This window comes from Mastigoproctus giganteus, chromosome 14 (genome assembly GCF_048544385.1).
Source record: "Mastigoproctus giganteus isolate SK-2022 chromosome 14, ASM4854438v1, whole genome shotgun sequence".
Classification (NCBI taxonomy): domain Eukaryota; kingdom Metazoa; phylum Arthropoda; class Arachnida; order Uropygi; family Thelyphonidae; genus Mastigoproctus; species Mastigoproctus giganteus.
Genome location: NC_143588.1, coordinates 84,945,673 through 84,961,935, shown reverse-complemented (window position 1 = coordinate 84,961,935; position 16,263 = coordinate 84,945,673). Strand labels below are relative to the sequence as shown.

The following is a 16,263-nucleotide window of genomic DNA, read 5'->3' as shown; positions in this document are numbered from 1 at the left end:
TTGCTCATTCTTGACAATGCACCCAGTCATCCTGCACATTTGTCTGATCTGCACCCAAATGTGCAAGTTACCTTTCTTCCAGCAAATACAAATTCGTTAATTCAGCCGATGAATCAAGGTGTTATAGCTTCCTTTAAACTTTATTATCTAAGAAGATCTTTTTTACAATTGGTAGAAGCTAATGATGGATCAGGCAGTCTTTCAATTCGAGATTATTGGCAGAATTATAACATTCTTAATGCTGTAAAAAATATTGAATTTGTGTGGGGTCGAGTCAAGAACTCGACAATGAATACAGTGTGAAAAAAGTTATGGCCACAAAGCTGCACTAAACAAGCTATGGTCGAAATGCCAAAGGAAGTTGAGATTGTGAGAATTGGCAAAATGATTAGCAGAGAGGGATTTGAAGAACTGAAACCAGCAGATATCACCGAAGTTCTTGAATCTCATAGAGAACAATTATCAGTGGACAATTTTTTTTCACAATGTGAAGATGACAAAAATGATAAAAACGAAAAAGAAGATGCACACAAAAATTTGACCGCAAAGAGACTAGCTAAGTTTTTAAGACTTGCAAATCAGCTTATTCAAGAAGTTCTGGATATGGAACCTAATTTGGAGAGGAGTTTAAATTTTTGCAGAACTTTATCATTAGCTTTAGTTCCTTATGAAGAAATTTATAGAGAAAAACAGCATGCTTCTAAGCAAACAATTTTAACTAATTTTTTTCAAAAAGTGCTGGATACTATTGCAAGTTTATCACAGGAAAACAGCAACAAAGAAGCAATGAATTTAGATTAAAAATCTAGAGGTAAGTATTAGCAAGATTAATTTTATGGACATGTTTCTAATTTTTTCTTACCGAATGAAGACAATTTTTTTTTTTTTTTTTTTTTCAATTTAATTTTTATGCACTTTTTCTTTTTTGTGTGTGTGTGTACAGGTATGGAACCCTCATTATGTCGTATAAACTACGCTTCGCATTGCACAGATTTGGACTGCGCGGTGTTTTCCCAGAACGTAACCCTGCGCAAATCGGAGGATGACTGTACTTAGTTATCACCCACTTCCAGTGCCCTCGCCACAGTGCTTGTTACAACTCAACAATTCAAAAAAATTAATTCCCAGCCTGACTATTCAAGCTAAGTCCCAATGGCATCCTGTGTTTTTGCATGGAAGTTGCAAGTTTTCATGTTACAGACATCATGGTTGCTCTGTACAATCCTTAGTTCAAGATAATACTCACCACACCAGGTTTTGAGAGCTTTTTTGGTTAATTAAATGTGATTTTGCACTGGCTTCCAACAGAATTATTTACTAAGAGTAATAGTATTTGCCATATAGTGCAAGGAAGCCACAGGCTCTTGCTGCACTGGCTAAAAAAACAAAAACACCCGAATAGATAAGAAAATACAAATTATGTTTCCCTCCTCACAAAGGTAAGTATCCAGTTGACATTTGAATTTATCCAAACTGTAAGCCACAACTACTTGTGAGGGCAACTTGTTCCAGTAAACAATTACTCACTGGCTAAAAGAAAACTTCCTACAATCTAATCTAAACCTCAAGCCCTGTAATTTGAATTTATGACCCCCAGTTCTTGAATTCTTTAGAACAGTGAGAATTCCACCTTCATTAATCCCTCTCAGAGCCTTATAAACCTCAATCAGGTCGCCTCTGAGGCACCTGGTTACCAAGTTCTGTAGCTCACATAACCAGTCTTTCCTCACGCAGTCATCTTTCTGCTGACTCACCATTCCAGTTGCCCGTCTTTGGACCCTTTCAAGAAGCTCGATGTCTTTTTTTCAGATGAAGTCTCCATAATTGAACACAATATTCCAAATTTGGCCTTACAATTGGATAATGTTCAATAAATTTTTCCTACCACTGGTCACTAAACAACAGGATAATGTTCAATAAATCATCGATGGAACACCATGGACTCTCCGGGCTTCCTGTTTACACTGCTCAGAAAACTTCATATCTGCCCATATTGTAACTCCCAGATCCCTTTTCTCCTCCACTGTTTTTAATTCAACCCCACTAAGTGTATTATTAATTTGTGGGTTGCTATTCCCCAAGCATAAGACCTTGCGTTTAGCAACATTAAAATATAGTTGCCACTTCTCTACCTTTGAAGTCTGTCAAGTCACCCTGAAGGAACACTGCCTGACACTGATCATTAACAACTCTGCCAATCTTTACATCATCTGCAAATTTTGACATCACACCTTCTAACCCTTTGTCGATGTCATTTATGAAAATGAGAAACAGCGTGGTCCAAAATCCGATCCTTGAGGGAATTCCAATCCTGACATTACACCAGTCTGAAGAATATCCATTAATCACAACCCTCTGCCTTCTGACCTGTAGCCACCAATCTTACAATATTATCAGTAATCCCAACCTATTCAAGCTTATACAGTAACTTCTCATGAGGGACTGAGTCAAATGCTTTGTTTATCCAAATAAAGTATGTTGAAAATTCCCTAAATCCAGCTCATGAGTAACTGTCAAAATAGCCTACTAAGTTAGTTAAGCATGATTTTCTGTAGCTGACATGTCACAAGCAGCCATGTGCATGTCCTTCAGAATGCCATATCTATCTAAATGTCCCTGGATTGCACTTTTAATCACTGTCTCTAAGATTTTTCCTACCACTGGTCACTAACCAGTCTGCAATTTCACTCTTAGAACTGCTTTTATGTATTGATGATACATTGGCACTTCTCCAGTCCAAAGAAATCTCCCCCAGAGTCCAAAGATGCCCTCATAATTCAATACACTTCCTTGAGCTTTTCCTCAAAACTACAGGGTATATATGCCATCATCTCCAGGAGCTTTACTTGCCTTTATGCTCAAAAGTTTTTCTAATAAACAATCATCTGTAATTACAACATCACTAATTTCATATGGCTCAGCCTCACTCACACAACCTCTTCTCAGCATGAAGGGTCTTTCATTAGTAAAGACCAATGCAAACTACCTATTCAATACATCTGCAACATCAGCGGGTTATCTAAGATTGTCCCACACTCAGTGCATAAGGGTCCGACCCGATTCACCTTTTTCTTCCTTGTATTCACATACATGAAAAATAAATCACATACATGAAAAATACACGAATTATCACCCACTTTTTTTCCAGTGCCAAATTATGCCAATTCAGTGTGCCTGAAGCTAAAGACCACTGTCTACTCGGGGAAATTTTGACAGCAAAGGATGATTTCGTTCATATTTGGACTTCACTCAACTGGTGCACCCCCCCTCCTCCTCTCCTATAGATACACAAAATCAGCATTTGCTCTACAACCTAACCTAACCTAACCAGATGAAAGACTTTTCATTAACAAAGTTGTAATCTGGGGTAATCAATATAAACTAGGTAGTGACTTAGTTTTGCAATCTCACTTACAAGCACCATGACAACTTTTCAATTTTTGAATTTTAATTTGGTAATTATTAACACCATGTTACATTTTCTGCTATCCAGCTTAGTTTTTTAATTCTTTTAAATACCATTTTAATTCTTTCAGTACATCTCTGGATAGTCAGTCCTGGAGTGTTATCATTATTGCTACTACTACTGTCATAATTTCAGACAATAAAGAAATTTTATATATAGGCAACCCCCGTATAACACAATACTTGAACATGGTTTCGCTCTAACATGATTGATAAATTGTGGCAATCCTCCACAACACGGTACTCGCATAACATGGTTTCACTCTAACAAGGTTAGCGAATTGTGGGAAACTTCGCATAACATGGTATTTTTGAGCTTTTGTGCTGGGAAAAACCTTGCTATTGTGTTAGATGTAATTTTCCAACATTTCCATTCCATTTTGTGAATCCCAGCTGTTGACTCGCTAGTCGTTATCACCTTCACTATATTCCTCTAAAGCACATTTCTGCAGGTCACTATCATAAAACAATAAAAACAATTTGCAGTTTCTGGTTTATTAGGCTTTTCTGTTAGTGCAATCAATTATAATCGGGTAGTTAACTTGATCTTATTGCATTTACAATAGTTCTGATAGCTGGAATTCTGTGGGTTTTCATGTTATTATGGTGAAATGTGTTTCCCCTTCCATGAAATATTCAATCATATAAAAAACAAATAAATTTTCAGAAACTCATTACTCTATCTCATTTTCGCAAATCGTGTTTGTTGCAACTTGTGCATACCGTGTTCTTTGTTATTTATTAAAGCAGAAAAATCTAGATTTCAAAGTTTTATTATTATTGAATAATGAAATAATGAATAATGATTGAATAATGTGCTAGGCCATCTAAAAGGTTTAAGTCAACTAAATGTTGAAGTAATGTTCCTACCACCTAATACAATTTCTTTAATTCAGCCATTTGATCAAGGCATTATATCTACCTTTAAAATTCATTACATCAGAAAATCGTTACAATGGATTTTTGATAAAACTGATTTCGAATCTGTTGAAGTGATGGAGGCATGGAAACATTTTTAAATTGTGGACTGTATCAGAATCATAGCTTTATCACTCAAATAAGTAAAACTGCAAACACTAAATGTAAACCGTAAAACCAGAGTCAGGAAATATGATTGACACAATTTAAAAATGTTTCCATGCCTCCATTACTTCAACAGATTCGGAATCTGTTTTTTCCAAAACCCATTGTAACGATTTTCTGATGTAATGAATTTTAAAAGTAGATAAAGTAGAACTTGCTAAATCGGTAGGAGGGGAGGGTTTTGATGATATGACTACTGAAGATGTTCAAGAATTACTGATAGAAAATGAGGTTGGCAAAGCGGATTTGGTGTAAATGGCATTGGAGGTAAACCAAATCAATTCAGAGGATGATAGTGCAGATAAAAATTCTGAAGTTCCAAATTTTACACTAAAAAGCATATGGGAAAGCATAAACTTAGCTGAGCAATTAGAAACTTATTTTTTGAATGCAGATCTTTCTACTGAAATGAGCACAAAGTTCAAAAGGGAGCTTTAAAAATGTTTAGCTCCATACCAAGAAATTTACAAAGATCTGTTGTTGTTATTTGATTTTTAGCAGCATTAGCAACTAAGGCCATATTGCTGCGGGGATATGCGGTGGTCATTCCCTGACCTTTCCGCATCCTCCGTATTTGGTGGTCACGGGCTCGAACCCCGGTCTAATCAAGAAGCGTGTGCTATGCACTGCTGCTCCTGCCCACCTGGCTATGGAGGTGCCTTATTTGTAAGGCACCTCCATAGCCAGGATCTGTCGAGCAAAAGCAAACAAACCCAGATTACTGATTTTTTAAATAGCAAAAGATACACGTAATCTAGATCCTGCAGAAGAAAGTTCAGAAGGTGATATTCTGCAACAGACAGAACGTTCTCTTTTGATTGTGCTTAGCAGCGATGAAGAAGAAAAAATTAAATGAATGTACATTATCTGACATATATGTATTACAGTTTGTAAGATCAGACATTTGTTCAGTTATTACTATTTAAGTTACTACTATTATAAAAATAATTGTTAAAACATTTAGTTATTACTATTATAAAAATTAAGTTTTCAATAATTATAAAAAAAATGTATTTTTGTTAGCTTTCAGAACATAACCTTCCTTTTTGTACTGCTTCTTAGTCCCGTATAACACGGTTTCGCATTACGTGAGATTTTGTAGGAAACCAAACTACCATGTTATACGAGGGTTACCTGTATATACTTCCATAATAGATGGACATTTCATTTACATATCAAACATGCTTTTGTTACTAAATTAAAACAACCGACAGTTCTTAGAAAACAACACTGAATATTTTTTGTCTTTAATAACAGCATACTATTGCAAAGGTTTTTTATTTGAACCTTAACCTTGTCACACCTGTTTAACAACAAGAGCTATTTCAGATCAGGTAGTTTAAAACAACAACATAGGTTGGTCGTACACGGTATACATCTCATACACAAGGCCATACATCTCAGAAAGAAAAATATTTTTTCACAAAATCTCCCATCCATCCCTCAAGACTTCCAGTTAAAAGCCTGAGCAGATTATGTTGCCAGATATGGTCTTATCTCATCCATCGATGCAATGCCCATACTCAAGGTTTCTTCGTGTTGCGACATTTCTGAAATTTGTTTCATCTTCCAACTTAAAGTGGCTAAACTTGCCCTTCCAAACTTTTTTTGCAACAAGATTGGATAGTATCCCCAAATGCTGCCTCAAAATTGGCAGCTTTTACATTTTGGCAAATCTTTACTACCCAACTCACTCAAGCTTATGTACCTCCAGAGTGGAAATTCTAGAGTTACTCCTGTCCCCAAATATGAAAAACCACAGTAGCCATAAAAAAAATTAGGCCTATTTGTTCCCCTTTTGTAAAGCTTTTGGACAAAATTCTCCTGAAACCACTTTCTTCATTCATCAACTCCATCAAACTAGCCACCTCCTTCAATCTTTACCTTGATGTCTAGATTCCAAACAAGGTGTCTTGAAAAAGTATATTTTAGATTCACTCATATCATACTTTTAATTTTGCAAACTTATCTCCAGTTTCATTGAGCTTTTCATTTTTATTCCTTAGTTAAAGCCACAGTCACCTGTTTGTTTGTTGTTTGTTATTTGGTTTTTAGGAGCATTAGCAACTAAGGCCATATTGCTTCGGGATATGCAGTAGTCATTCCCTGACCTTTCCGCACCCTCCGTATTTGGTGCCACAGTCACCTATTTTATATTTTATTAATATCATTCAAATTACATAAACTTCCCTCTGGCTTAGTGTACTAGCATATTGCCCTTACTTTACTGGATAGCAATAAATAAATAAATGATGTACATTAGCCACCAGTGTTATATATTTCCTGTCCCACAGGAAAGGTAATATGTGTATACCCAATTAAAGAAAAAAGTGAACTCTGCAATACCTTTTCACTTTGAAAATATACTGACGAAAAAAAAAAAACTCATATTTGATCCTAGTTGCATCTGCTCTGACAGGGAAAAAAAAAAAAAATAAATAAATAAATAAAAAAAAAAAAAAAATATATATATATATATAGAATCCAAATATTCCAGAGTTAAATTGTAAAAATATATAAAATTATTAAGTGTTACAAATATATAAAAAATTATTAAGTGTTACATATAGAACTAACCGATTAATGCCATCAAACGATAGAACATTACATCGGACGTTATGTATGTCCAAATTATATAAGTTATAGTGTAATGTAAGTACCTCCATAGTTTGAAAATCGATGTAACCCCTGACCAACAGTACCTCCAGTATACATGAAAAATATAACATATTAGGTTAATTAACATAATAAGCCTTACATGGGAACCCATTTTGCAAGAGACTTTGTCGAGGGCTAAACCCCTACAAAATAGATACCCTTGTTAGACTGAGCCATCGGTTTCTGTTATCATCTGCCTGTATACCAAATCCAATATCCATAATAATGGATAATTTAAAATTAAAATTTAAAATTATAGTGAAGCTATAAATCAGTATAAATCTAGCCATCCAATATGGTGAAAGTCTAACCAAAATTTTGTAAGAATACAGGCTGGATGATATTTAGCCCGACCGATAGCTGCAACATTATAAGCACAACTGAGAAATTATTAATATTTGCTGAACAATTTGCAGAAAAATAGCTAATTTAGCTAACTAAAGGCGAACGGAAAGCAGAGTAGTTAAAGCAATAGTACCTCACTCCCCCTCGAATTACTCTAATAGTTCGTGAGGTATGAAAAATTAAGGCATGAGGATAGATAAAAGTGAAATAGTAAAGAAAAAGCAATTTATCGATATTACATCGGATAAACCGGGAGTGTAAATTCCCGACCCTAATAGTAGGGATCCTGGTTAAGTATTAAGAGCCAGAAAATATATCAGAATGTGAAAAGCAACCGAAAAAAACGGAATGGCTAATTCCTAAGAAAATTTACTATAAATCTAACGTCAAAGATTAGGTAGTGGCAAACATACTATAAAGCTTTAAACAAAGGATGAAATGTTGCTAAACAACAAAGGAGGGAATACCGTAGAACCAGTATGCTCCCGTCAGAGAATCTACATTACATACATTACCGTAGCCAAAGGCGGGAAAAAACTAAACGCCTGCAGCAAACGCGCAAGGCGTTTATAACTGCCGCGTATACTGCGCCACCTAAGATTTGTTCAATAATAGCCAATTTTGGGATGACCCATAAGTAAGATAGCGCCCTCTATAGTAGAGAAAACAAAACCAATATTTCTCAGATGTCGAAGCGAAATCTTAGTAAAAAACGAATTAATTCCTATTGTAGAAACACATATAGGTACCACTTTTCTAAGGCGTAAGCTATATATAGCGTGTTTATGCAGCAGTCCCTAGTATGTACATGTATATACAAAGGCTAATGAGTAAACAACTCACTCCATAGATACTGATGTATACAAATCGATAATAATTCTTTTAAAACCGAGAAATTATACCTGATAATAATTCCTTTAAAACAGAGAAACTATACCCCGTATTTGTAATTCAATATACATTATGCCTAATAGCTTCCAAGGTATCCAACTGGTTTAGATCATCGTGGTATTGTTTTAAGGCTATTGACAAAGCAGTACTCATATGTTTCATAATGAAATTATGTGGGAAACCGTTATCTAATAAATTGTGCTTAAGATCCATCAGTGCATCTATAACATCACTTTTATTATTACAGATATATAATCTTCTGATCCCTTGTGTCACTATTATGTTTTTAAGGATACGTACAAATACGTACATTTCATCCTTTGTTGTTTAAAGCTTTATAGTATGTTTGCCACTACCTAATCTTTGACGTTAGATTTATAGTAAATTTTCTTAGGAATTAGCCATTCCGTTTTTTCGGTTGCTTTTCACATTCTGATATATTTTCTGGCTCTTAATACTTAACCAGGATCCCTACTATTAGGGTCGGGAATTTACACTCCCGGTTTATCCGATGTAATATCGATAAATTGCTTTTTCTTTACTATTTCACTTTTATCTATCCTCATGCCTTAATTTTTCATACCTCACGAACTATTAGAGTAATTCGAGGGGGAGTGAGGTACTATTGCTTTAACTACTCTGCTTTCCGTTCGCCTTTAGTTAGCTAAATTAGCTATTTTTCTGCAAATTGTTCAGCAAATATTAATAATTTCTCAGTTGTGCTTATAACGTTGCAGCTATCGGTCGGGCTAAATATCATCCAGCCTGTATTCTTACAAAATTTTGGTTAGACTTTCACCATATTGGACGGCTAGATTTATACTGATTTATAGCTTCACTATAATTTTAAATTTTAATTTTAAATTATCCATTATTATGGATATTGGATTTGGTATACAGGCAGATGATAACAGAAACCGATGGCTCAGTCTAACAAGGGTATCTATTTTGTAGGGGTTTAGCCCTCGACAAAGTCTCTTGCAAAATGGGTTCCCATGTAAGGCTTATTATGTTAATTAACCTAATATGTTATATTTTTCATGTAATTTTTCATGTATACTGGAGGTACTGTTGGTCAGGGGTTACATCGATTTTCAAACTATGGAGGTACTTACATTACACTATAACTTATATAATTTGGACATATATATATATATATATATACACACTTATGAGAAACATTTGGAAAACAATTAATGAATGCACCAATACCAATAATTGTCTCAGGTATACATAAATGAAACTCAGCTTCAAGTATCAAAGTTTAATAAAAATATTCACTTATTCAACAAATTTATAAATAGGTCTTACCTTCATAAGAGCAAGTAGATAGTTCTTTAAAAAATCTCGTAATCTTTTGTAAAGTTCAAAACCAACAAACTGAGCTCCTCCTGGAGGTTGTCCTTTCTTACATTTTGTAGATGACGTTCGGGAACTAGATTGATGAACACTAGTACAATAATCATATACATGGCTAAAAGAATGTCAAGGTGTAATAGAAGTCAGAACAATAAAATCATATTTCTTAAACTTATAAACCAAACTGTGCTATACCTGAATCATATAAAAACAGGTTATAATCACCAGTTAAAACAACATAAACCAGAGCTGTACAACTTATGACAACATGTGGAACTTCTCTATTGCAAACTTCTATTTAACAAATTTCTCTATATTACGAATTTTTTTGCAAAACATTGCACCCTGAAATAAAATTACATGTAAAATTAACCCCATATAGCAAAGTATTAGTCTCTCCATAACGAATTTTTAAAACAAAATTAGCAAAAGCATTTTTAAAGACTTAAGCATTTACTGCTAAACAGCCACTCAAATATAATACGGCCTCCTTCCCTCCGAAATTCCTCATTAGCATTGGAATTAATCATCCTTTTAGTGAACACTTGTTATTGTTATTTGGTTTTTAGGAGCATTAGCAACTAAGGCCATATTACTCCGGGGATATGTGGTAGTCATTTCCTGACCTTTCCGCATCTTCCGTATTTGGTGGTTATGGGCTCGAACCCCGGTCTGATCAAGAAGCATGTGCTACGCACTGCTGCTCCTGCCCACCCGGCTATGGAGGCACCCTGTGAACACTTGTAGCCACTGCCGCCTGTAGGAGGGTCTTTATTTCATTTTTGTTCCAGTTATATAACCAAAAGGGTTTTCTTAAAAGTGGTCATAAACTTTGCAATAAACAGGGTAGATTTGTAAACTGATGTTAGCTAAGGGAAAAATGCATTTGTTGCGGGTAAACCTTTAGCAAACTGCAGCAGCAATACACAGAATGCTTTGATAGTCTGTTTTTAGCAACGCCTACTGAGTGACATTCGCTTCTCACTTCAACCATACCACGTGACCTTCCTGTCAATCATTATATGACAGTTTATGTATACAGGCACTCCCCAACTCACGTAATACACAACTTCCGTAAATTCAACTTTACATAAGTGTTTGCCGGCCAGTGCAAACTTTAAAAAATCGTGGAAACATATTTTGCATCCTGCAGGAATAAATTGAGGTATTGTGAAAATATCGCAATGTGAATGAAGCCGAAAACTAGATTTTTTTTTTTTGCAATTCGTTCCAAGACCCCAGAAGTTAATTTTCGCTATATAACTAAGCTATTTATCTCTCTAAAAGGTCACTTTTATAATGGAGTGCTACCCTTTCATCGTTATCATATGTTCCAATATAAGAATCAATTTTGAAAGCCTTTGTTAATATTTTTTCTAAAGAACATTTCTGGAGATCATGATCATACAATAATAAAACCAATTTGCACTTTCCAGTTTATTGGGCTTTTCTGTTAGTGCAATCTATTATAAATGGGTAGTCAACTCAATCTTAATGCATTTGTGATAATCTCAATAACTGGAATTGTGTGGGTTTTTACATTATTATGGTGAAATGTGTTCCCTTTCACTGAAATCTTCAATCATACAAAAAACACACAAATAAATTTTCAGAATTTTCTCTTCATTCCTATTTACTTATTAAAATGATGAAGGGAAAGTGACCAATGGAAAGTGCAAGTGGTGGCAGTGCTAGGAAACAAAACAAAATTGATTTAGAAATGAAGGGGAAAATTATTAAGAAGTACGAAGCAGGACAAAGTTTGTCATCTATTGCACTGGTATTAGGTCTCGCTGCTTCAATAGTCAATACTATTTTAAAGGACAGTGTGTGTGTATAAAACATGTTAAAGGATCAACGCATTTAGATCAACAGTGATCACAAAACAGCATTCAGGTGTTATATCTAAGATGGAAAAGCTATTAACAATATGGATGGAAAATCAGATACAGAAGCAAGTGCCCCCAAGTCTAATGGCCACTCAAGCAAAAGCAACAAGTATTTATGAAGATATTAAGAATAAGTATGGTGAACCTCAAGTCAAGTTCGTGGCAAGCAATGGGTGGTTTAACAGGTTCAAGCATTGCGCTGGTTTCCATGTTAAATTAAGCGGTGAAGTCACCAGTGCCAATTCTGCAGCTGCAGAAAAATTTTGTAATGTGTTGAAAAAAACCCCTTCTAAATTTCCACAGCCCTCAATCAACCTCTTTAGCAGCGTATTTATCAGCTGGAGACGTTGAGTCTCACAACAATGCTTGAAAGGTAAAACTTGTGATGTTATGCCTGTCCCCTCTCTTTTTTTGTAATTTTATAATTTTGAAATGTTTTGTTATTGCACCCTTTGGTAATTGCACACTTTTGTAATTTTTCCTATGCATGAGATAAAAAAAAATTGAATAAATAATTCCATTTACATGTTCGTTGAACATTTCTTTTTTGCTTCAATCAAATTTAGCAAGCATAGCTGTGAGTGCTGCATAACCATTTAGGGAAATTCCAACATGTAGAGTTCCACAGAACGCAACCCTTACGTAAGTCATGGAATGCCTGTATATCCGTTATCATCTAACTGGACTCCCAGTAGATGGTTTTCATGAAATATTTTTAAATTTAGTTCTTTTAGAACGATTTGTCACCAATCACATAGGATATATGCTCTTGTTCTTTTTTTTCCTCCCCTTTCTGAAAAGTAACATACAGCATACATTAACCATAAATTTTCCTTTGTGTATATATAAATGAAAGCAGAATAAAAGGAATTCATGGTCATATATTTCTTCAAAGTGATTGATAGGAAAGGTTACATGATACTGTTGAATTGACAAGCAAATATCATTGAGTAGTTGATGTGGCTACTTGGTGTATGCATCAGTGGTGAGCTGCAACAGAGTAATTTTTACCGCTGCGGAAACAATGTTGAAGAGAAAGTGTTTAAATATTAATGATAAAGTCAAGATTCTTCATGATATTGACCACTTTTTTCTTTTTTAAGAAAAAAGATACTGCGGAGAAATATAGCACACCTGAAAGCAGTTTATCTGTGATTTTAAAAAATCAAGGATCAATTTTAAATGGAACTGAAGGAGGAGCAGACAAGAAGCAAATTATGTACAGTAGGCCCCGTTATAACGCGGTTCGCTTTACGCTGTTCGCTATAATGCTGTTCTTATATTATAACCCGTATCTGACTATAATGCCGTCACAGATCACTATAATGCTCTTTTACAGATTGCATTTTTGGCATATTTAACGAAATTGTTTCATTTGATGGAGTGGATAGCTTGAAAATGAATATCAAAACAGCATTAAAACGTTTCCCACACCGACTTGAGAAATGTTATCACGCTCATGACAGACAGTTTACTTGAACATTGTATCATAATTAATGCAACCAACGCAGTTACATTTTCGAAGAGTTAATAATGGCGGATAAGAATGAAAAAGCAACAACAACAGCGAAGACTATAAATGTAAGAAAAAGACTGAATTTGAAAATTAAATTAGACGTTTTGAAGCGAATCGATTCCGGTCAAAGACAAGCGGATGTGTGCTATAATTTAGGACTTGCAAGTTTAACTGTAAGAACAATTATAAAAAAATAAAGAATTAATTTTAGCAGCGGTAAAGATAGCTGTTCCGTTGCAAGGAGGCTACTAGAGACGGTCGTGTTCAAAGCCGCTAAGTGGATTTTTCTTATTTATTGATTTGAAATTATTGTTTTTCTAAAACTTTTGATTTAAATTTAGTAGTATAACATTATTTTGTGATTTTCTGATTAATTTGATGTATTTATTCTTTACTCGGCCTTGTAATTGCATAAAAGTATCGGTAAAGGTTTCCACGTGTTTCAACTCCGGTACCATTCGTAATTTTCCCACCTTTGTGATACGATAGTTATATACCGTACTAGATAGCGTTAGTTGAACTTCGTTAGCAGTTAAATTGTACATTTAAATAAATACATATAACGACTTAGATCACAAACGTAATATAATTAATTTTATTTAACATAATTAGTAACATAACATAATTAATTATAATTAATTAACAGAATCATGACTCAGACCAGAGCGGCAAAGCAAAAGGCTCAAGCTAATGGAAGTGCTGTGGCTCAGAGCAGAACTGAGGGGGGCAGTTGTCCTCTGACTCACACCCTTATAAAATGCACTGTTTGCTTGATGTTTGCAGAGCAATCGGGTATGGGACATGATACTGCCAAGGGGGGTGTCTTTGTGTGTGCGCGATGCAAGGAGTGTATCGATATCAAGCAACAACTCGGCGTTCTTGTGGGCCTATATGAGAGCTTGAAGGACAGGGTGGATGCCCTGGAAGAAACTAAATTGAGGGGCCCATCAAGCTCTCAGCTGCCCACATCAACGCCAGAGCTTGCACTTGGGCATCGCGTGACACAAAGACAACCCCCAAGGCAGAATGCGCTGGTCCCGAAGGAACTAGTAGTTGTTGGTGACTCTATTGTCAGGGAAACGGGGAACATGCTTTGTAAAAAAGATAGGTGGAACAGGACCAGGGTATGTCTGCCAGGGGCAAAGGTTGAGGACGTTGTAGAGCGAATATCATCTTTTAAGGGCACAAAAGGTGATATAGTTGTACACGTTGGCACTAATAATATTAAGAGTAGGAGAAAGGCAGAATTACTTAACAAGTACAGGTCACTGTTGAACAAAAGCCGAGAATTAGGGTTGAATTTGAAAGTGTCTGCAATTCTGCCCAGACACGATAGGAGGGAGCATATGATGAGAGCCTTGTCGATCAATTCGGCCCTGGAAAGATTGTGCAAGACTCAAGGGGTAGAATTTTTTTCAGCCTGGACTGTACTTGTTAACAGGAGAGATTGCTTATACAGGGATGGGATACACTTAAATAGAAAGGGTGCAAGAATATTTGCTGATGCTATCGAGGCAGTGTTAGGTGGGTCGGAAAACTGCTAGCTTGGGGGGAGACAAAGACCAATAGATTGACAGTAGCCACTGGCAGAGGTGAAAGAGATTCTTGCACTGCTTCTATTAGAATGAGCAGAAGCCTGGAAAACAAGATGCATGGTATTTCAGAGACTGCTGGGAGCCATTGCGGTACAAGTAAACACATGGGTTGTGTTAGGGTAGCTAAGAATAGAAACAGGTGCAGGTATACTTGCGTGTACACCAATGCTAGGAGTTTAGTAAATAAATTTGATGAATTTGAGGTATTGCTCAAAACATCAAAGGCAGATATTGTTGGGATATCAGAGACATGGTGTCACACAGATATAAGGGATGCAGAACTGCAATTTGGGGAGTACAACGTCTATAGAAAGGATAGACAGGATAGGAAGGGGGGAGGGGTTATGCTATTAGTTAAGAAACACATAAAAACCAAGGAAGTGAAGCCAGCCGACATCGCCGGACAGTGCAGTGTTGAGTCAGTTTGGTGTGACATAAGCATTGAGAGATCAAAATTGAGAGTAGGAGTGTGCTATAGGCCTAATGACTCTGATGAGTATAATAAGGAACTGTACAGGGAAATAGAGTGGGCCAGTAAATCAGAGTCTTATAATGGGAGATTTTAATTTCCCAGATATAGACTGGAATTTGGGGGCTGGTTACTCACACACTAGCAGGGCTTTTGTGGATTTATTGGATGATTGTTTTCTACATCAACATGTTCGGGAGGCAACTAGAGGGAGTAATACTCTTCATTTGATTATCAGCAGTGATTCTTCATGCATTAAGAATCTGCAGATAAACGAACCACTAGGTGGCAGTGATCACAGTGTGCTGAAGTGGGATTTACTCAAAGAGGTAACTACCATTAGGGGTAAAGGGAAGGGTTATTGCTTCCGTTAAGGCAACTACGATGGACTGAGACAGTATTTAAATTCTACACAGTGGGACCAACTGATGATGTTACCAACAGCAAATTCAAAATGGGAAGCATTCAAAGAACTTATCTTGGAAGCTACTAGGCTTTACATACCAACTAAGAAATATTGTTCAAGGTTTAGGCCAAAATGGATGTCAGATGAACTAATGAGGCATATGGCAGAGAAGAAAAATGCATGGGATACTTACAAATTAACACATGACACAGAAGCCTATGATAGATACAAGTTGATATGCAACCAAGTTACAAAGGAGGTTAGGAGGCAAAGGCAGATTATGAGAAATCCTTGGCAAGGGATGCAAAGAAAAACAGCAAAGAGTTCTTTACTTATGTTAACTCTAGAAGGAAGGGGATGAATCAGATTGGTCCACTTGATATTGATGGGTCAACTGTTGATGATCCTGCTCAGGTAGCTAACAAACTAAACGAGTATTTTGCATCTACATTCACACATGAGGAGTTATTCAGGAAGGGGAATGTCGTAGGTGAAGTAAACATTGGCAGTGAGCTAGATTATTTTCTAATAACTGAGAGGAAAGTGGAGGAGAAATTGCTGAGGATAAACATAAAAAAGGCACCAGG

At 35.8% G+C, this 16,263-nt stretch overlaps 1 protein-coding gene across 4 annotated transcripts in view; it reads right to left on the bottom strand.

Annotated features, from left to right (window-relative positions):
* The window catches only part of Cul1 (cullin 1), a 440,744-nt gene that overhangs the window by 282,129 nt on the left and 142,352 nt on the right, over positions 1-16,263 (bottom strand). For all 4 annotated transcript variants that reach the window (XM_090389115.1, XM_090389118.1, XM_090389116.1 and 1 more), the window contains one exon: positions 9,754-9,916. In XM_090389115.1, coding sequence (XP_090245241.1) covers positions 9,754-9,916 — 163 coding nt within the window. The remainder of the gene's footprint in view (positions 1-9,753; positions 9,917-16,263) is intronic.